Genomic DNA, 22795 nt, shown 5'->3' on the forward strand with positions numbered 1-22795 from the left:
CTAAAAACTTCCTTCCCTCTCTAGTACTATATGAAGCATGTAGCCCTAGTAAGGATTCATCAGTTCTGTTCTTCATTGTGAGTACATCATGGGATAGCATAACTGCACTATAACCACAAGTGCAGGATTGTTTGCTGGCTTGCAGAGGGGTTTGTGGTGCCATCACTGTCCTAGATGTGGTGAGCAGTGTTCTAAGAATGGATGGTTCCAGTTCATGACACAGAAGAGAAACATTTTTCTCTATCTAATTCCAAAAGCTTTCAGAATTCTGTTTTTGCAGTCTATGGTTTTACCTTCTGCCTAGGAGATACATGAACAGGGTGTTATTGCTATTAGAAGTAACAAAAGCCCTGGACACACTGACAATGGCCCTTTTCATATAAAGCCCTCAAACCTCAATATGGTGCAGAACTGTTACTATGTGATGTGATTCTTATTAATAGCTGTTGTATTGCCTTGCCAGCTACTCTCCAATCCGGCTGCTTGAAGTATGTGTCCCACTCCCCAAGATATACATCAAACGGCAGGCTCCATTAAAAGTTAATATTTTGCAGGATCTCAAGGATTTCTCACAAAAGTAAGCATTTTTTTTGATGACTTCCTCATCTTATTTATATTTCGTACTTTTATTAGCAGAACACATAACTGTTTTTCCTAGTATGATGAAGTTTGCTAAATATTCATTATTTGATAGGAAAGTAATGGTTTAAAACACATGTGTATATACTTCTAAGAGAGAGTAGTACTGAAATTTTTTTACTTTTACCTGCTCTGTCTGTACTAATTTCTCACATTTTTGTCTGGCGGCAATTCAACTTAAACGTAGCCAGTAGAAATTAAGATTCTTTTGTTCTCCATCCCTGAATGTTGCACTGATAGCTGAGTGATATAGCACGTTTCTGAATGATGCTGCCCGGTAGCCACTGAAAGGTTGACCATCAGCCAATGTCTGAAATGTCACCTTTTTTTAATGAAATGCCTTCTCAAGCACAGCTAAAGTGTTTTTAATTCCTCCCTCGAATGCTAACAACGAAACAGAGGAGGAGGTGGTCCTAGGAGACCTAATTTGAAAACTGCAGATAATACTTTTTATCCTTACCCTAACATTGCTATATGGAGAATCTGACTGAGTTTAAATTATGTCTTCATCCCCAAAACCTGCAAATACGTTGCTCAAATCTATTGTCCAAACAGAACTGTTTTCATTATATTGGTCATGGAGCAACTGAACTCTCTGGTGTATGAAAGTAATTGTCTTTGTTAACTATTGAATATGGTAACAGCAGACAGACTGGTACCGTCTCATAGTCTAAGGTAAACTACCATAAGCCTAGACATCTCTTATATATAGGAACAAAAAGGTGGAAGACAGGCCTGATAAAAACTGTATTAAATCTGGCCTGACTACTGTTCTGCCTGGTCACAGCATTCCTGTATGGCTGATGTCTCTGTGACCACCTGACTTCAGAACCTGTGGAGCTTTGTTTAGAGCTCAAACAGAGGTACTCATTATTTCTGCTGGTGGAGGTATAGCTTGCAGACCCAGATTCTTCTTAGTCACAGATGACACAACAGTTCCCCTTTGTTAGTAATGCATTTGTGACATTTGTATTCCTCTCTGACAACTTCCACTGTTAAGAATAAATTATGAAGACAAATAGCAGTGTGTGTAACTTTTAGGTTTCTGCTGTTACTAATGAAGTTCTTCCAAATTCCTCTGTAAATTCAGTGGGACAGCCTACTGTGTGGGAAGGCTCTCATGTGTTGTTTCTTGTATTCTCAAGTGCTAACCTTAAACACGTTCAGACTTTAATAATAAAGAATACTGAAAATGCTGCAAGTAGCTTAACTGTTTGCATGCCTGTTGACAGAGTGTCACAAGTGTATCTCGCTGTCGATGATCGCCTTGCTTCTCTGAAAACGGATACTTTCAGCAAAACGAGGGAAGAGAAGATGGAAGACCTCTTTGCCCAAAAGGAGGTAAGAGACTATTTTTACATCAGCAGACCGTAGGCTGAAAGGTGTAGGGGAGACCCATTCACATTTTGTGTCATCTCAGGTTACAGAACACTGACAGTTTTTCTTCTGGCAGATGGAAGAAGGGGAGTTTCGAAACTGGACTGAGAAAATCCAAGCAAGGCTGCTTTCATCATCATTAGACACGCCTCAACAACTGCAATCTGTTTTTGAGTCTCTGATAGCTAAAAAGCAAGGACTTTGTGAGATGCTACAAGCCTGGAATAATAGGTAAGAGGGCACACGTTGGAATCATGAGCAACACTGATACTGTGTTGGTTATAGGAGTGAAGAGGTTTTGCTGTACTGTCTTTCGCTATAGCACAGTTTCTCTTTATAGCTTGTACTGAATGTCCTCTGCTGATTAAGACCACAGAGCTGGTTGATTGGAAAAGAAATAATTTGAGGCTATATAATGAAAGTATTGTGTTGTAGAGCACAACTTGCATGTGGAGGAAAAAGTGTCATTTAAATAAAGGGGGGAAAGATATGAAGAGGGGAGCATGGGAGACCAGCTGATGGGGGGTGAAATTATCTCAGAGGTGAAGACAATGTGCTGCCTTTGGCCATTTGAAACATTGTTGCTAACGTGTGCCAAAGCAATCTGAGCTTGCAGTAAAGACTTGTGAAATCATGCTGGCTGTATTCTAGTGTAGAGAAACTTCATAATTTGTGCCAATTAGAAATAGTACCAGTAAATTGTCTTTCGATTAATTTTCCTTTGGTGGAATGTTTTCTGTGGGTGTTTTGTTGTTGTTGTTGTTGTTGTTTGTTCGTTTTTAATTTTTTTCCTTTTTTTTTTTTTAATTAAGATTACAGGATCTCTTCCAGCAAGAAAAAGGGAGAAAACGTCCATCAGTACCTCCCAGCCCTGGGAGACTAAGGCAAGGTGAAGAAAGCAAGGTATGAGTAGCAGGCTAGAAGCCTCTTAAACATTTTTTTTTCTGTGGCAACACAATAGTCTTAAGGCTGGCTTTGGTTCACTGTAATAATTAGTAAACTGGTTTTCCTGCATCCTGTAGTTTTCAACTGTAAAAGCCTAAATTGCATATTAGTTATATGTATCTCTTCCTAAAGATGTGAACAAATAGCCATACTGTACAGAAGAAGACTTAAGTCTGAATAGGAGTTGATGATTCTTCTGTGATGATTACGTCGTGTTGATATGAACACTACCAGCAGAGCGCTGCAGTTGTTGTCAAGTGTATGCCTAGATAGGAATTGGGTCATCTCAATAGACCCTATGTTGCTGTCCATCAGGTGTTTCCCTTGTGAAAAAGAAAAAGCAAAAAATATTGGGAGAGGCAGAGCAAATGATACAGGAAGGACTGATCAAAGTAGGATCACCCCTGCTTTGTGATGTGTTATGTGGGAATGGACTGAGATCCAAATGATTTTGGACTGCTGCCTCAAGAGCTCTGTCCAAGGGTACACTTGCCAGCATGCTGAACATTTACCCTTTGGGGAGCTGGTGCTCCGAGGAAAATGTCTGGGCTGCAAGGCATTCCAATATAAGCATCATGCAGAGAGGCTGAACTCCCAATAGTCCTGATCTGTCATTAACAAGGTGCACTAAAAAACCCCATGAGACCCTGGATTTGCTCTGCTGCATGGATACACATCCTTTCCCCTTAATACATATTTGTGTTAAGGTGCTAAAATAAACTAACCCTTGATCTAGCAGCAGTATGTTCATATAGGGGGACAGCGTAGTGTTTAAAGCAGCATACACAAAGGATAGCCATCGAAAGTATCTTGTGAACCTGGGTTGCTGTTGCCTTGTTTTTCTCCTGTGGTAACAGGTACAGCGACAATTCAGAGGTTGAGAAGTGGGTGGGAGTGCTCTCTTGTGGTTCATCTGCTTTTGCAAGTGTTCCACAGAGGAGGGGATACAGCTGCAAAGAGCTTGGCATCAACATTGGTGTTTTGTTATTCTGCCTAGATCAGCAGCATGGATGCTTCCCCACGCAATGCTTCTCCAGCACTGCAAAATGGAGAGAAAGGTCTGTTACTTATTTTTCGTAAACTACCAAAAGGAGCTTGCTGTAACCCTTTCCCTGACATAACACAGGAGCTTTTGTCAAATTTGATAATTCAGAGAAACAGCGAATCCTCATTGTGTCAGATTTGCTCTCTCTAATAGTAAAATAGAAATTGGTTATCTGCTGATACTATGAAGCTGAATTACTAATGATACTAAACTGACCAGCAAAGGTTTTCTTTTGAACTTCAGCTGAAAAATTTTCAGAGGCTTTCTAAATAAGGGAATTTGGGAAATACCTCTCACCTTTTCTATGTTATGGATGCTGAGACCTCTTCCCTATGAGGCATACTGAGAGTTTGTGGGAACTGAAGGGAGTAGTTCTAAGAGTATGTATTTTTTGGAGGTTATGTGCTGCATGGATTGGCTTGCCCAGTCCTTTGCTCTGTGTGGCTGTAGCTGCTTTTTAAGTAAAAACTTTCTGAAAGTAAATACTGGTAGTAGAATGGGCTGGGAGCGAGCAATATCACTTCTGACAGCCACCTAAATGCTTTCTTCTGTCCTTAACTGTCCTTGTACTCTCAGAGGATCGTTTCTTGACTACTTTGTCAAGTCAGAGCTCCACAGGCTCCTCGCATCTGCAGCTACCCACATCTCCAGAGGTTGTATCGGAGCATACAGCTGGTGCCAGCACACTCTCTGAACAGGATACAACAAGCAGCTCAGAAGGTAGAGTTCAGTTGTAGTCTTGTATTCTTTCTCTTGCTTCTCTGTGGCAAGTGTACAAGATCTGTTTAGGAAACAGCAAATCTGATACCTCTCTGTTCTGTTGCCATCCTTCTCAAATTTGATACTGTGATACAGATTTAACTTACGTTTGTTGCAGATGTGTTTGATGGACACTCATTGGGATCTACAGACAGCCAAGTGAAGGAGAAGTCTACTATGAAAGCTATTTTGGCTAACTTTTTGCCTGGAAACAACTATAACCCCATTCCATTTCCCTTGTAAGTACTGCATAATACGTATAATGTACAAAATTAGCAGCCTGGTCAAATTGCAGACAGAGCTGTGCATGCCATCTTTGCTCAGTATATAATTTAAGTAATTACTTGCATTTGCCTCTGAATAAGCTATAGAACTTCATCAAACTAGGAAGTTTTCTGTGTCCCTTCTAGGTCTTTGTAGGTTACTCACCTTTCTTATTAATGATCTGCCCTCGTGTAAATACATTATCAGTTTCTCCTTAACCTAGCAGGGATATCTCCTCAGAACTCTTGTGGGAGACAAAGGGGTGGGGGAAAAGGGGAGAAAGGTGCCTTCAAACTTCATTGCTGCGGGGAGGGAGTGGAAATATCCTTCCTTAGCAAAGACGTATTAAGATACATGCCTACCTCTTGTTTTTGCTTCCAGACCTCTTCCAAGGGTTGGACTCAAATTGGCATTTTCTGGGTGTAGGTCAGGTTCAATGGCTACTGCATGTGCCCTCAAGTCCCCCTCTCACATGAAGATGGGCAGGCTGGAAAGTCTTTCAGCTACTTGGTCTGCGTGCTTTGTAGTGTTTCTCGTTTGACATGAGCCTAACGTTTGGCAGCCTGGGTTTAACTTCTGAATCCTACCCCCAGGGTAGAAGCGGAGGCCTTGGGCTAATGAGGTAAAAGCTAAAGGACTGGACCCTACAGATAAGTAAAGAAAATCTTACAGGAACCCAGGAGGTCTTGGGCAATTTTCTGTGCTAAACCGCTTGTTCAGAAAAGAGTCCAGGTTCGTCCCCCTCTTTCACTCTGCAGGCTATGCTGCAGGACAGTCAAACCAAACTGAGGCAGATTTTGGTGCCATTAGAAACAGTGGCTGCTAAGCAGACATAGACTCTTATTCTAACTTGGAGCTGGTCTTCTGATATAAGCAGCTTGCTTGAAATGCTGACTGCTCTAACACTCTACCATTTAGAATTAACCGCATAGTTATGAATGTGTCTCTTGGGAGAAGCTGATCTGGGAAGCTTTGGTTCCATGCTGAGATTTGCAGCTTTTGCCTGGGAGTGCAGTGATGAGATGTGGTTTTTGACCAAACTTCTTTTCTTTCCACAAACTTCTATGATCCGCTAACAGTCTGTCATTTTCATTTAGTGACCCGGATAAGCACTACCTGATGTATGAGCATGAACGTGTACCTATTGCTGTCTGTGAGAAAGAACCAAGCTCCATCATAGCTTTTGCTCTCAGGTACTGGTGTGGTTTTGCAGTTCATCTGACACACTTTGTACTTTCGCAGCTTTTGTGTTCAAGGACTATTTAAATTGTAATGGTAGGGGACAAGCATGACAATCTCTTCATTAAGCTGTTTTGAGAGTTTCTGCCACAGCTGAAGTTCCCTCTTTTTACTACTAAGAGATGGAAAGTAGACTTTCCAACTTGCAACTAGATTTTGGACAGTTTTAGTTGAACTCTAGTACACAAAAAATAATTAGCTGTGTAGTGTTCCTTGTAATGAGATATTATTAGAGAAAGAAGTGCAACTGAAGTTGGCTCAGCCTCTCCAACCTGGAGTAAGTACATCTGAGTTAGGGAACAAAAGTTGGTATTGATACTGCAGTCTGTTCCTTGCTACCTTTGGGAGTAACAGCTCTTGCTACTACTCAGCTCTCCAAACCAGCTGCTTCAGGAAACCTTGGGGATTGTGTGTCACAAGGGAGTACATTCTTGAAGAAGCACATTCTTAAATTGTGGGTGGAGGAGAAACAAGGGAAGATTTTTCTTGCAGTATTGTTTAGAGCAGCTTATGGTCTAAGGAAATTAAGTTCTAATTATAAGAAAAAGTGAAGCAGGGATTTTTCCACTGTGTTATATTGTTTCCTGTGGTTGTCTCTGAAATTAATTTTTGGGTTGGTGTTATAGTCTTGCAGAGAACACTTAACTCTTTTAATTTTTGTTGGGTTTTTTTTCCCTTTCTTTTTTAAATTTATTTTCCTTTCCCCTTCAGTTGCAAGGAGTACAGAAATGCCCTGGATGAGTTGTCCAAAGCATCTCTGAAGAACAGCTCTGAAGAAGTACTACAACCGAACAGGTTACATGCAGTAACTGCACTACATAGAGTGAAGAGATAGTGATTGTAGTGAATAAGCCAAAACTAGATAGGGAAGAACCTTCAAAATATGCCCCTGTTAGGATCTTTGCTTTCTGATGGAATCTGACACATTCCATGTAACTAACACCTACTTCTAGTACGTGAGTTTCCATTTCATGTTAGGGGCTGTACTGGCTTTAATCCCTGGACTGTGTGCATGGTAGGATTACTGGGCCTCCTTACCTTTCCTGTGGTGATGGATGGAACTGTTGCTATGGACCCCGGGTGGTTTTTTTTAGGAAAGTGGAGGAGGACAACTTTGCAGAGTCCTACAACGTTACAACTTTAAACTGTGTCTTCTTCCCTTAGCAGTACATAGTGTTAGGCATGGGGGAGAAATAAATGCCCAGGCATAAAGCAGTAGCATCTCAGGTGGCAGTATTTTTTGGGTTCATGACTTATTTTTCTTTCTCCTTTCAGCATGTCGGACAGCAAACCGAAGAGCAGTAGCCCTGTCCGCCTGCCCGAGGCCAACACGGGCCCTTCAAATCGCAGTGCAGAACCAGAGCAGCGTAAGACCAAAATTTTGCCAAAATCGTATCCATACTGCTAATCTCAACTCAGACTTGAGTCCACTTAACCTGGATTCTAGATATGGTGCAAGTTAAATTTGAAAAAATAAAAAGCATTTTGAGTTGAAATCATAACTAGTCTTAGAGTTGACTTCATGTAAAACATGAAAGGTGTGAGAGTGTGTGTGTGTTTGTTTGTTGAAGTCTGTAGTTTTCTCTGATTCTTATAAGATCAGACTCATTTTCTGGATTTAGTATTTGGACCTAGGGTTGTTCTAGAATCTAACCTGTTTGGTACGATGCCTTCTTTTGGCATTACCTTCTTTGAAAAGATGGCAATTAAGATATTTTGAAATGGAGAATATGAAGTTCTTACTGTGTAAAGACGCTTATGCTTGGTCTGTTTTCAAATGACTGCATTCTGGGGTGCTACTCAGAACACTATGTCAGCTAACCACATGGACCTTGGTTGCCTGTAGAATAGCAAATGAGTTACAGTTGAATGACATCATTCCTCCAATTAGAACAATGAATGGGGAATGCTTATACAAGTTACGCTTTTATTAAACTACCCATGGAAATGACAACACCGTCTTTATTTCTTTTCACTGTAGCAAAGAAAACATCTGGTGTTCTGTCTTTCTTCCGTGGCACGGGAGGGAAGAGCCCAGACCTGTCTTCCCAGAAGAAAGAGACCTTACGTGGTGCTGACAGTGCTTATTACCAAGTTGGACAGATGGGCAAGGAGGGAGCAGAAAACCAAGGAGCAGAGACTCAAGGTACAAAACTGCTGAGTCTGTCTTCTCTCTTGGACTATTGGTTCTCCCAAACCTCATTCATATGTGTAAGGCCAAGAATACACTCCTCCTCATACTTTTTCAGCAGTCCAAGGTTACTCAAGTTGCATTGAAAATGAGTTATTTGAATATCAAATGTGGGTTTCTCCTAAAGACAATGCTTTGCTTTGTGATAAGGGAAATAGGATCTTTCAAATCCAAACTATAGGTCCATTGACTCTGGGCTTAAATGTCTTTGGATTGAGTTGACTGCAATTAAGCAGCCCAGTTGCTCTTTCTTACTTGCTGTTTAATTTTCATTGTTTCAGTTCATGGAAAATGAGTGAAGAGAAAAAAAGGTTGGACTTATGTGTCCATGAATACCAGTACCTTTCTAGCATATGTATTAATCATGCAATTGTAGCTATATTTCTAATTCTCTCTGTATTCTTGAAAAAAAAAAAAAAAAAAAGATTTTTCTTGTAATGTCAGTTTACAACTAGTATGTGATGTGGCTTTCTCAGTAACATGATGAACAGCCCTGACAGAATGTCCCTTTATGCCTTCAGATGATGGAGATGGAGGAGATGGCCAGAAGAAACAGCTGGTGAATCCCCATGTGGAGCTCCGTGAGTAGTTGTAAATAATAACTTAGCTGACAAACTCCTTTCTTCATGCAAATATAATGGAAATCTTGAAGTTAATAATTATTTTTTGTTTGTATTTGGCACAAAGAAAAAAGCAGTGCAGTTTTTACTTATTGTAATCAATCTCTATAGCAAAAGTACCCTATAAACTTTTCTTTTTCAGTTGATCTTTTGTCTGATTGCTATCTTATGGCATACACTGTAAGCTTACCTAAAGGGAGTTGACTTTCCTGTCAATTTTCCATTTAAATCCCATTTGTTGAAACTTCCGAATTCCAATAAGCGTGAGAGGGGTGTTTAGCACAACAATGTTCTTCTAGACATCAGTTAAATTTCAAAGTGTCATCTCAGTTAGTCAGTGAGCATTGCATATTGCTATTGAGGAAAACGTGGTTTTTTGCAGAGTTTTCAGATGCGAATGCCAAGTTCTACTGCCGGATTTATTATGCTGGCGAGTTCCACAAGATGCGTGAGGTGATATTGGGAAGCAGTGAAGAGGATTTCATCCGGTCCCTCTCTCACTCTATGCCCTGGCAGGCACGAGGTGGCAAGTCTGGAGCTGCGTTCTATGTGACTGAGGGTAAATGCAGCTTCTTCCCCCTTTGTAATTGGACAGCATTATTTGGGGATGGTGGTGGTTAGTGTGTCATTTAAAGCCTGATTGCCTCTATCCGGAGGGTTGCTGACTCAAGTGGCCACTTAAAAAGGGAAAGTTAGGTGAATTGTTCTGAGGTCTTCAACATCAAATTATTTGTCTTTTGTGTGTGCAGAAGAACAAAATGTAGTTGTGTTTTTCAGCAGTAGCAACTAGGAAGGCCTGTTGAGCAGAAGGGTTATGCTCTCTAAGGCAGGCTTTAGAAAAGAAAAGCTTTGGTATAATTCAAGAAAAACTGGTTACTAAAAACACAGTGTTTCTTCTGATAACATGTGCTATACTTAATTTAATTTTTTTGTTAACTGTGACTGTTTCTAGGCCCCTACTTGAAACAAGTATTGAATGGAAAGGTCTGTAGGCTGTTTCTGTTGTCTGTATAGGAAGCCCATATAGATGAGGTAGATGGAATGTAGGCAGTCTCTTCTCCCTCATTTACTAGAAGGCTGAAATCCAGAGAGGCTAAAATTCTGAAATTCAGAATATATGAAGCAAAAAGGATCTAGAAATGAGCTTCTTTAGGTAAGGATTTAAGAGAATGTAGTACTTTATTTTTCAAACCATTTCAGCTATGTGACAGTCCTAAAGAAATTGCAAATAATACATCACTTATTGTGTGTAACCCAGTTGCCTCTGTCTGATGTTAAAACAGATGATAGATTCATCTTGAAGCAAATGCCTCGTCTGGAAGTCCAGTCATTCCTTGATTTTGCTCCACACTACTTCACTTACATCACTAATGCAGTTCAGCAGAAGGTATTAAAAAAAATTCCTTTTTTTTAGGCAATGTTCTGTATTTTACAGACTAGTAACAGTTTCTATTAACCCTTTTCATTTTAAATAAAAGAAAATGTCAGCGGGTATGAGATACACAAATAATTTGTTTTTGAAATATTAAGTGGAAATTTTTCTAGGGCTTCTAAGCTGAAACACGCAGTCAGACTGAACAGTGCCTCTAATATTTGATTGCTGATTGCCTCTACATAGAGATCTTAACCCATGGCTTCTCTTCACCAGAAGCCCACAGCACTCGCCAAAATCCTTGGGGTATATCGAATTGGTTACAAGAACTCTCAAAACAACACTGAAAAGAAGCTGGATCTGCTTGTTATGGAAAACCTTTTCTATGGCAGGAAAATGGCTCAGGTAAGAACATAGCGTTCTGTTCCCTTGCAGTGCCAGTTGTGACTGGGAGCAAGAGCAGGGTCACCAGTAGCCATCTAGGTAACTTTTAACTTTGCATGTGCTGTCTGTATCTGGCACTGCTCAAAGGTGACAGTTCATGCCTGTTTCTTTCTTATGTGATCCTCATTAACTTGGTGCCTGTATTGACTAGTTGAGATAGGTATCGTGCAGGGTTCAGTTTTGAGAAGTCTTGCTTGTTCCTATATCTCTGGTGTTTGAAAGCATTACCAACCTAATTAGGAAATTACAAAACCTTTTTACAAAGCTTTCAGAAAAACTGACTGTGATTACAGACTGATTTAGAATTAGAGCCTCACTCACAGAGATAGTGAGTTACTGTAGTGGGGGGAACTATTAATGTTTTCAACCCACTGTTCTTTCTTGCAACCACTTAAGGTGTGGGACAAGATTTTGAATTTTCAGTCTTGCTCTTAGTCAAGGAAAAACAATCTTTGTCAGGCTGTAGAATGAAGACCTTAAAATGATTAGGGGGAAATTCTTTTTAAATAGAGATTTAGTGCTGAAAAAGAACTTCAAAAAAGCATCACTACTTAAGTAAAGTGTATCAGTTCTTTCCACCTTACTTCCCAGTGCCTCACCTCAAACAGGGGATGTTTGTGGGAGGAAGTGAAATGAGGGAATTCTAGATAGATGTAAAGGATATTGTTGTGGGTTTTCTTTTTACTTGTTTAAATCCTGAGGAGGGGTTAGGCACTAGAAAATAGAAACCCAGACAGACTCTATTCCTGAAGTGAGTTAAATCTTGACTGAACAGAGGTTGAACAACCTTCTCTAACAGGGCCTGCTTCAAGCAGGTCTTTGGACTGGAGATCTCCAGAGATCATTTCCAACCTAATGATGGTCTGTCTCTTGCTTTGCCAGTGTTAAGAGATGTTAAACAGTGCTTTGTGCGTGACCCACCTCCCTCTTCATTGGCTTTATTTTTGTCAGTATTGACTCTGTAGAAGTTGGGTGGAAAACTGAGTTTACCAAACCAATATAAAAAAAAATTGGGACACCTTTTTTCCCCTATTAGACTAAATAATAATGAAGTTTCTTACCTAAAACTTGTGAATTGAGGTGGCAGAGCTTTCACCTAGGCTTACATACTACTCTCCACTCAGGAAACTAATTCTTGTAGTACAAAAATACTGTTTGTTAACTGTCTTCTTCCTGCAGAGAAGGAAACAGTTGCTCTGCTGTGTGCTGCCTTCTCAAACAGTTAGGTGTGTTGAAGTCTTTAACGCTACAGACAAATGGAACAAAGTAGTGCTGTTCTCCATTTGCAGGTGTTTGACCTGAAGGGTTCCCTCCGGAATAGAAATGTTAAAACTGAAACGGGCAAGGAAACTTGTGATGTGGTCCTGCTGGATGAGAACCTTCTGAAGATGGTTCGAGACAATCCTTTGTACATCCGTTCCCATTGCAAAGCTGTGCTGAGAGCTTCCATACACAGTGATTCCCAGTTCCTCTCCAGCCATCTCATCATCGACTATTCCCTGCTGGTGGGTCGTGATGATACCAACAATGAGCTGGTTGTTGGGATCATTGGTAGGTTGTCTTTTGTATTTTCTTGCTTTCAGATGGTGAAACAGATTTCTTCTGGCTTAGGTGTTTATAGTACTCTTAGAACTGTACCACCACCAGAGAGATTTGTGTCAGGAAATCTTGTCTTCTCCCTGGTGGAATACCCTCTTATGGGTGTTGAAAATGGGGACAGGAAATCTTTCTGAGTCTTGTATAGACTTACTGTTAGCATTTGCTTTGCTAAGAGGATATACAGGAGGCCTCACAGGTAGTGAAAAAGCACTCAAGTTGGTGGTTAACCTACACTTTGACTCCAGTTGAAGCAGGGAAGGTTATTTGTATGCTTTTAATTAACTTTTAAATTTAAGTCATATTTACGGAGTCTTTTAAATTTTAACTCATGTGGAGGGAATCTAAGGAGAAACAGTATTGGTAGGATTGGAAGGGGGAAGTTAAACATCATGGGATCAACTGGTGATCATATAGTCGGACAGGGATAAATGGGTGGCAATGCAGTAATTACCTTGCTGTGTCCCCTGACTTCTGATGGAAAAGTAGAGCTTTATCTTTAGACTAACTTGTGTTGTATAAAGGACTTGGAGATGAGGACAAGTTTCAGGATGTGGAAATGAATTGGTCTTGAAACTTAGCTCATGAATTCTTCCAGATGAGATCTCAAGCCAGGAGGCCTGGATTACTCTTATAAGTAATTTTCAAGCTTGAAAGCCATTTCCATAACATTTCTAATTGAGAATTAAAGTCCCAGCTACAAAGAACTGCAAGTTGTTACTACTTTTGGGCTTTCTAGATTCTTGAATATTTGGGTAAATAGGATGAAACTGTGCTCCTTCTTGTGTGGCTTTTTGTTGTCCTGTGTCAAGTCTTACCTGATTAAAGAGTATATTTTGTATGATGTTTAAAGCTAACAGTCCCTTCACTGTTTAACAACAAATATCTGAAGGAGTTTGTTGAAAACAAATATCTTCAAGAAGAGAGAGCATTTCTGCTGTATCAGGCTATCACAATGTTCTCTAAATGATACCCCAAGAACTTACAAAGTCCTCAAGCTAAATTTGCATTGGACTGAAACTGAAAACCATTAGCTTGGTCTGCATTTGAATTTAAGGTTAGTATCTCTACCTAGCTTAGATCCTAATGTGATACAGGAAAAAGGTTTGTAAAAAGCTTTGAAGACTTTTTTTGTAGCCCTGTTGTGAGGTACTCCAGGTCTTGGGGTGTGAAATGACAGTATTTAGTGCACAAACTGATGATATCAATCCCAAAACACTAAGGAGTGTTTTCAAAGAGTATTCAGATAAAAGAATAAGTCTTATGATTGCTAGGTCTGGCTGAGTTCGTGTTAAGCACAGCTGAGATGAAGTGTAGATACTAATAGTGGCCTTCTGTAAATCTAGAAACAGTAGATTCAAAATCATATAATTACGGTTGGAGTCAAATGTTAGGAGGTAATGATATCCAGTAATGAAAAACTGATTTTATTGCAGCTTCAGCTTTGCAGACTGTAGTGTTCATGTGCTTGTAATGACTGAGCGTGCTTTTTCTGAAAGGGGCTTGGAAACAATTCTGAAGTCATTTTGCAGCCCCCTCTTCCAGTCAGGGTCACTGGTGATGTTTCTGCTCTTCCCTAACATGAAGTGGAAAGCATTTACTTTCTGTTACCAAACCTGTAGGTGGCTGCAATGATGAGAAATACTGGCTTAAAGGGAGAGTTGTCCAAGCCTTGATGCTGCTGGCTGTTGCAGTAAGGCAGTGGGAGCTGTTATGGCAAAGTGGGTTTTCTGGGATAAGGGGGAGCTAAGTGACTCTTGTAAATGAGCCCCTTGATAATCTAACATGGATCAAGACAGACATACCTGGGCAGTCTGTTTTTGTAGAGATGGGAAAAGTTGATTGTGCTCTTGCTGGGCTTTGGAAACAGTGTATTCACCCTATCCACATATAATCAATGCTACAGATAGTAAAGCAACTGGTAGGAAAAACACTGAAGCTCTGACTATGAAAGGCTACTTCTTTCTTGCCCTTTTTGGGGGAAAATAGATACAGTTTAGAACAATGTTACTTGAGTTATAGCAGATAAAACATGTTTGTATGTGATTTTTTTTTTTTTAATTGAAACAGACTATATTCGCACTTTTACCTGGGACAAAAAGCTTGAAATGGTAGTAAAGTCAACTGGCATCTTGGGAGGACAAGGTAAGTCCAGAAGGAAAGCGAAACTTTTGATTGTGTTTTCTTGTTAACTGGAAGCTTTCTTTAACTATGCTAATGAATGCATAGCTTCCCCACTGTGAACATTTGCGACAGTAGATTAAGTTGTCCAGAACAGGGGAAGGAACTGTAGAATACCAAGTTGGAAGGGACCTCAAGGATCACCTGGTCCAACCTTTCTTGGTAAAAGCACGGTGTAGACAAGATGGCTCAGCACCTTATGCAGCTGAATCTTAGAAATGTGCAGTGTTAGGGAATCCATCACTTCCCTGGGGATATTATTCCAATGGCTGATGGTTCTCATTGTGAAAAAGTTAACTCCTGCGTCTAATTGGAATCTGCCCAGGAATAACTTATACCGGTTATGCTGCATCTGCTCCATGTGACTCCTTGTAAAAAGGAAGTCTCCCATCTTCTTTGTAGCCACTCTATAAGTACTGGAACATGGTGATAAGGTGTTCTCTAAGCCTTCTTTTTCCAAAGCTGAACAAACACAGCCCTTCAGCATTTCCCCATATGGTGGGCTTCCCAGTCATTGTATGTCTGTGGCCCTTGTCTGGACCCTCTCCAACCTGTCCACATATTTTTTTTGTGTATTGGGGACCAAAACTCACCACAGTATTCCAAGTGTGGCCTGGAAGTAGTACATTCCAGGTGAAAGATAATGCTTTGATTATGTGATATTATGACTTCTTTACCTCTGCTGCTGCTGCCCTTGTTGGTACAGCCCAGCTGGCTTTCCCTGCAGCAGTAGCAGCACTGTTCACTCATTCTGAGCTGCAGGTCCACCAGGAACCCCAGGTACCTTTCACAGAGCTGCTCTCCAGACAGGTAGATCTCAGCCTGTGCTGTGCTTCTGCATTATGTGTTCCCAGGTGCAAGACTTTACACTTCTCCTTCTGTCTTGTTGCCTTCATGTTTACGCTGTCTGATGATGTAACGTCATGTGACATCTGTCTGTACTGGAGTATACTCTCTAGCCCGTTTCTAACTGCTCTTGACTCTTACACCTTAGGTAAGATGCCCACTGTGGTCTCTCCAGAACTGTACCGGACCAGGTTTTGTGAAGCTATGGACAAGTATTTCCTGATGGTGCCAGACCATTGGACAGGACTGGGCCTGAATTGCTAAGTTAAAGCCCATATTGGGAAACAACAAGAGGGCAGTGACATTATAGGCCACTCTCGTCCAGCGGTCTGTCCAGAGGATTGCAGTTCCATGTTTACTCGGACCACGTGTGTCATGTTGGGAAGTGTGAAATCTGCTTGTTGCACTTTAATCCTCTCTTGGAGGATGATAAGCAAACCTGCCTCGGTAAGGATGTAAGATGTAAGGTACCACAGAACAGCATTGATGAGACATCCCTTCTGTCAGTAGGGAAGGTGATACTCCTTGAAGGAGTACAGGAATGAGATACTGTGCGGATCCTGATGGTGTAGAAGTACATGATCTCTGTAAGTCTTGCACTGCCAAAATGGTGTTGAATGTGTGCAGCTCATGTTTCTGTAGCAGATGCGTGGTACTGCAAATGTGAAATAAACCTCCTGTGTGTGGATGAGTGAGAGAAGAATGAAGTTAATTCATGAGTTCTACTATTGTTGCAGTGGTCTGTAGTTGACCTGTTTAGGATCCATTAATACCTTGTCCTGCTTATGCTCCACAGTTTGAATTTTTCCTGGGTTCTGTGAACAGTATTTTTTTAAGGCAGCTCCACATCTGTAAAGCCCTATGACTCCATCTTTAAGCTGTATTACTGCAGTACAACTCTGTCTCTATCTGTCATAATTTCATTTTAGCTGAGTCCCATAAAATGGGTTATCAGTCATCAGCATACTGCAAACTCCAAAGCATATCCTGTCAGTCCTAAACAGAACTTTGATCTGAACATTGCCCAAATCCCTGGAAACAGGTAACTAAAAAATATAGCCTTTAATTTAACAAGACTTGATTAATTATAGCTATGAAGCAGATTAACCCTTTCCGTAGTAGAAGGCACTAAGTTGCTAGACAAAGTGAAGCATACTGCTTTAGAGTGACAACTTTCTCCTTAATGCAACCATCATTCCTGGCAGATCACTTCAAAGCCATTTCAGCTCCTCTGGACTTTCAAGCAATGCATTTACCTCATTGTGAAGCTTTGCCAGGAGAATGTTTTTCTTGCATTTGTGACATGAATATTTTTTTTGTCACTGAGATGAATGTAGTTGTTGTTTTCTGTAAAAAGGAAAACCTGTACTAACAGGTATCTTGTATAATGGATAAGATGTACAGAGATCTGTGAATCTCTATATTATGACAATAAGCACTTCTTTCCATTTTTACTAATTTTTACCTGGTTTTGTAGGTGATGAGTTTACTTTTTAGTGTCATTATAATATAGGCCAGTAAACAAGACTTTTTTTATGAGTTTGAAAGGCAAGAATACTGTCCTTTGATTTCTAGTTTCTAGTGGAAGGACTTGAAATGAATATGGAATCTGGGGCAGGATAGCTCTTTGTGATCACTTGCTTGTTCTAACCAGTTGCCTGATAATGCCTTGTTCACTGTACTACAGATTGAAATGTGCATTTTCATCACTCCTCCCGTGTTCAGTATTGTCTTCTGCAGCAGATGTTGGTGGCTGTTCAGCAATGACAGCTGGGCAACACTGAGAAGGAAAAAAGCCAGCCGTGAGAATTGAGCTGTTGGCTCCAAAACCAAGCAGTGTGTAGCTCACGTCTGAGCTGCCAGAGGCAACAGTCATTTGTGTTGGAAGAATTCTTCTCCACCCTATTGCAAAACCATACTACAGGATGAGCAAAAATGCTTGAAGCAGCAGAAATTAAAGTATTCTCACTTCCTCAGTACAATGTAATAGTTGTTTCTGGGGGTGCAGTGATGTGTGCTGTGGGAAGATGACACAGTACTCCTTGCTTACTCTACCCAGAATTCCTTAAGTCCAACATAGTACATCAGGTACAGCTGATCACCTCTGGGATACATCTCACCTCCTTTGTTGACATGTACTCCCAGGATGCCTAGCTGTGTGTGGGGCCTTGTTTAATCAGGTCAAGCAGTTCATCAGCTCAGTGCTACTCTCACTTCTGTGGCCTCTACCTTCTGTCTTGGTTCATCAATGTGAAAGAACATGCCATGCAGCCTGAATCTGTTCCGGTCTCAGTTGAAGTTTACATATTTCATCCTCCTTCCCTTCCTAAAGTTTACAGAGAAAAAACTTGACTTTCAGTTAAGGTGACCCAACAGCAGCTAATTATGTTGTCTTCCAGCTTTGTCAGTATGTGGATTGGTTGATGGAAGCACATCAAGGCATCTGCACTGGGCTAATGTAGAGCTGTGACATGCTAGCCCGATCCTGTCATTAGTAGTCCTCACTGCTATGATGTGTGGCTCCTCTGTACTGCTTGTCTTCCAGAGTCTCAAGCAGCTGGCTCTAAAGCAACTTGATCGTCTAATGGTAGCTAATACTCCCCTGTACATGACAGCACGAGGCCCTCAGCACTGCAGAAGTGAGAGAACCTTCCATTGTTTTTCCATATATGTTCAGAGGTGGGAATTGTGACCTTCTTGGGCTGAAGTTGCAGAAGTTGGAGAGATTTGCAGGAGTTACCTTGAAGTGGCATTTATAGCTGATGTTGGGCCAGGATGTGGCTGATAGACTAATCCTGACTAGGCTGGAGTAAGTAGCAAACTACTGATCCTGAGGAAACACAGTAGCTGCAGTATCAACTGGAATTGGGACACCTTTGGGCACCATGTCACATAAAGCTGTAAGCGTTTCTAGTTCAAATCCCAGCAGCTGAATGGGTCTCCTCCAATGTTCCCTTTTCAGAATAAGAGTTGTCCTGGCATTTCAATTGCTACAAGGTTGACTTTCTCAGGAGAGCAGTGCTTCATGCAGAAGAGATCTTGGAGAGAGCTCCTTGGGAGGCTGTGTTAGGTGTGTGTCCCTGTAGAACGCCTAAGGATGAATCCTTTGGTCAGAGTTTTCTTTACAACACAGGTTTAGTATATATGTGCGTAAGAAAATCTCAGTTTCAAACATGAAGACTGCATTTCTTCAGAGCTACACTGGCTGTTTTTCTTCTGTTGTTTTGATCTGAGGCCTTGTGACAAATGTCTAAATCTTGTCCCAGTCAGAAGCAATGACTTAGAGGCATCATGTAGACAGTAGAATGCCTTGTAGTGGCCCAGGGGTCCGTTCTGTCCCTAAAAAGCACAGGGGACTCTTGCTGATAAGGAGTTAAGCTGGGCTCAGAGAATTAAGTTACCTGTGGACTCTCCTCTGGGAGAATGACCAAAACCAAATGAATTGCTCACTAGCTGGTGGCCAGACTAGTCATTATTCAAAGCACTTAATGTACCATAATGTATGTATTTTTATTCTACCTTGGTTCAGCTGTATTTTATAAAATTGATGTACTAAACTATTTGAGAATAACCACCTTGACTACCTGGAGAATCAAAATGTAATGTATATAGATACAAATAAAGTGACTAAAGTACATACACTTGAGTCTATTCCATGTGTGGAGCAGTTAGGTCTCCTAGCAGCCAATTTGCTTGACCAGGCTGCTGCTTGCTGTGCAGAAATGCTGTGCTGCAGAGTGCCAGCCTCGCATGCAGTGCAGGCGTGCCTGTCTCTGTGCCTCGCAGCTCCTCCTCTAATGCAGCAGCACCTCTGGGCAGCTCCCTAGGGCAGTGGCAGTAGAATGTGCAAATAACCTTTCATGCAAACCTGTCTTCTCCCCAGCTGCTTTTCACCACAGTGCTGATCCGGTTTTGTCCAGCAGATGGTGGTGTGCCTTTGCCCAATTTTTCCAAGATGTAGAACGCGTTCGAGGTTTTTCCGTAATCTTAAATGGACTAGAGAAACAAAAAATCCAAGGAAGTCTGAAAATAAATGTCGTATCTTGATTGCTTCATATTAACCTGGTATATAGTAACCTCCTTGCTAAGGCTAGTTCTGGGAAGGGGATTTGTTGGTTCCTACAATATAAAACTCAGTCTAAAATGTAAGGATTTTACCTGTCTTAATGTAAGGATTTTACCTGTCTTATGTGCCATCACTGCTTTTTGCCAGATGACTTTGAGTTCTTTTATCAGCTGCAGTATGAAATGGCATCAGAAGCTGTCCCACTACGGAGGTGTGAGCAAGGACAAGGTGGGATACTCAATTCAGGGGCAGTGTTGCCTTATGCTGTGTAAGTTCGAGTGGTGGGACTTGAGAGACTGTGTTGAAAAGCACAATTGCAGGGTTATCAGAACAGCATTCCTGTGACTTCCACCGCTTATGAAGGACTGCTGCTGCCAATCCAGGTTTTCAGCTCTTCTAATGCGAGGGCTGGCTATGTGTTTGCTTAAATTGTCTCACAGGACATAAAAAGTGTAAGAGAAAATATGATCTTAGTGACAGTTCCGTATTGTTTTCCCAATCTCTAAATGTGCTGTGAATCTACCTCTGAATAGCTGAATATGTACTTCATAAAAAATGTTGACTCCTGATTTCAGAATCAAATCTGCATCTTTCACTTGTCCAAAAATTTAAAGGCATTTTGTTTAATACTTACATGTACATTGCAATGCTTATTTATTTTTAGCCTGTTAGATCCCTGTGCTCTCCTAATGGTTCTGCAACAGAGTAACACAAAGATGTACACTGCTACAGCTCTAATTCTCCACATGAGCCTTTTCTCGCAGCAGTGACTGGAACGGGGGTACCCTGCACTGCAGCTGCACGAGAGTGTGCTCATGGTAAAGAGGAATAAAGTGTAATAGGAGGTACTGCAAGAACATCCACTGGCACTTCTTTGCTCTGTGGCTTCCAAGGTACAGGCACTTCCTGCGTGCTGTTCCAGCCTCGAGCCTGAACAGAAAAACTGAGCACTGCAACCAAAGCTCCCTCGCTGTAGCATATAATTGAAATATAAATGTTGCTCAAGACATAATGGTCCAGCGATCAAAGGTATGATAATAAAGTAAGTGAACATAATTACTGAAAAGAGCATTGAATTATGGTTGAAGAGACAGGATGAGAATATAGTAACTTTTCTCCATTGTTTATGTAGGATATTTTTCTAATATAGCCTCAGCAAAAATGAAACACAGAGTATCCTAGGTATGGGCTCCTGTTACTGAATCAGCTGGGATCTTCTGACATAACAAAAGTAAACTAGCTACTTGATGAAAAAGTTATATGTACGCATATGCGCATAACAACAGAAAGAAAATGTTTTCTTTTTCCAGTAGGATTATAAAGCCTATTTAAAACACATGCTATAGGGAGGAAAGTATTTTCTGGAAACAGGGCCAGGTCAGCCATATGAATTTCTAATGGCTGATCTGTAATCAATTCTGATTAAAGTATTCTTGCTCATGTGTCTGGTACTTGACAAGGTAGAAAAAAAAAGAGAATAAGGTAACTTTGTGACTTCACAGTAGCCTATAATATGCAGAAATTATATTTCCTTCATATTAGTTTGAGGTGCCTTATAGAAAAATAATATTCTACTTTCTGTCAATTAAGCCCTAGAAAGCAGAACCTCTTTAAGGCCCTATTTTCCATTCCAGCTCAGTTGTATAGTAAGAATTCACCAGAACTAATGTGTTTTTACAATAATACAACCCAGTCCCTACTCAATTCAGCTCTTGAAAGTTTTTTTAAACTCTGACATTTAAGTAAGGTAGCCATTTTCTTAGAGGATATGTCGGCTCATGAACCAACATGGCTCTTGTAGTCTTAATAAAGAATAGTCTGTAGAATACAGAGGTCATATACATTGATTTAGGAAACATTCTTCTTTATGCCCAGCTAATTGTAATTAATATCTGTTGGCAGCTAGAGAAGTTTATTAGAGCCTAGAAAGATAGCAGTACAAGGAGCAGTCTGTTCAGTGTTGGGGATAAGTAATTCAGCTGTTAATTTTTGAAAGTGTGGTGGCTTACAGGTAGGTGGATTTAAAAATTAGTAACGAATTCTAGCATAGAGAGAAGACCAAGGTTGAAAGCATTTGAGCTTGGAACATCACTGTTTTCAGATGCCGAGTTTCAGTAAATGAAGTAAGTTCTTTTTGTGCGTTCCTGGTGAAAACTTTAAATATTAAAACCTTTTTTAAGTCTCTCTATAAACTGAAAAAATACTTTGGAATTCCACAACTACTTAAATGTGAAGCATGCCCATGAATGGAAAAAAATCAAACTTGCCAAGTTTGATCAAAACATGATCTTTCTAACTGCAGACCATATAAAACCAATATGTTGCTTGAAACTTTTGCTACATTCTCTCTATTTTTATACATCTTAGCAGCAATAGAAACGAAATGAGCTAAATGTCTTTTAGGATCTTTGTTTTTAGGATAGAGCACGATAACTAATCAATTCAATGACACTTAAACGGCCATGAAAGTCCTTCTTTTAACTAAAATAGGATGCTAGAGATAAATCTAAAAGTCATTAGACTTCTGTGTCTACTATTCCCCCTCTTGTACAGCATACACGTATTTTGTGTTGCCCTTTTTTTATGAGTGTGTAGTAACATTAGAAGGAAAAGGCAATGATGAGCCTCATGGTCTGCTGTTTGTCATCTGAGAATATGCCAAGGCTGCCAGTTTACTTCACACCCCAGCAAGTCCTAAGCAACAGGGGCCCTTGGGGGTGTTCTTGCCCTGCTTTGACTCGACTGAGCCACTTTGTGTCATCCAGTCAAAACCCACAGGTCCTCACACTTGTCTACTCAGTTGAACAAGTTACACTAGAGTGAAGGAAGGAGTGAAGAATAAGGGATGATAAACACTTATCTACAGGTAGCTACAGGGGGAAGTGGAACAATCTTGGTTATACAGTGAGAGTAAAATTGCTATTCAGCCTTGGGATTTGAGAGGAGGATTAAGGAATGGTGGAGCATTATTTAAAATTGGAGCATTCACTCATGTACTGTTTCATTTTCCACTTGGTTTATTGCTTGGAAAAATGAAGTTGAAGGTTTTTCTTTTGAAATATGAAATTAAATTTAAGTATCAAAGCAGTTACTAACATGACTATAATTTGTTTTGAACTTTTTGGTTTTGGGGGTAGGGGAGTATATGTCAAAATATTTGTTGACCAATACAGGTTGTCATTGCATTTTGAAAAAATTTGGATTATTCTGT

The 22795-nt window shown here is 40.5% G+C and overlaps 1 protein-coding gene across 3 annotated transcripts in view; it reads left to right on the plus strand.

The window, feature by feature from the left end:
- Positions 1-19155, plus strand: part of PIKFYVE (phosphoinositide kinase, FYVE-type zinc finger containing) — a 65003-nt gene extending 45848 nt beyond the window's left edge. For 2 of the 3 annotated variants that reach the window (XM_027880216.1, XM_027880217.1), the window contains 18 exons: positions 464-577; positions 1872-1980; positions 2093-2247; positions 2829-2919; positions 3959-4019; positions 4583-4726; positions 4884-5004; positions 6127-6222; positions 6980-7063; positions 7544-7635; positions 8250-8414; positions 8981-9040; positions 9462-9638; positions 10363-10466; positions 10728-10856; positions 12185-12446; positions 14562-14636; positions 15667-19155. In XM_027880216.1, coding sequence (XP_027736017.1) covers positions 464-577; positions 1872-1980; positions 2093-2247; positions 2829-2919; positions 3959-4019; positions 4583-4726; positions 4884-5004; positions 6127-6222; positions 6980-7063; positions 7544-7635; positions 8250-8414; positions 8981-9040; positions 9462-9638; positions 10363-10466; positions 10728-10856; positions 12185-12446; positions 14562-14636; positions 15667-15782 — 2155 coding nt within the window. In that variant the 3' untranslated portion in view covers positions 15783-19155. Of the gene's footprint in view, positions 1-463; positions 578-1871; positions 1981-2092; positions 2248-2828; positions 2920-3958; positions 4020-4582; positions 4727-4883; positions 5005-5410; positions 5456-6126; positions 6223-6979; positions 7064-7543; positions 7636-8249; positions 8415-8980; positions 9041-9461; positions 9639-10362; positions 10467-10727; positions 10857-12184; positions 12447-14561; positions 14637-15666 lie in introns of all 3 variants that reach the window. The other variant, XM_027880215.1, reaches the window with a different exon arrangement.
- The last annotated feature ends 3640 nt before the right edge of the window (positions 19156-22795 follow it).

The sequence above is a fragment of the Empidonax traillii genome, unplaced genomic scaffold (assembly GCF_003031625.1).
Source record: "Empidonax traillii isolate 1590-97213 ecotype Southwest subspecies unplaced genomic scaffold, ASM303162v1 scaffold65:size4453928, whole genome shotgun sequence".
NCBI classification, from domain to species: Eukaryota; Metazoa; Chordata; class Aves; order Passeriformes; family Tyrannidae; genus Empidonax; species Empidonax traillii.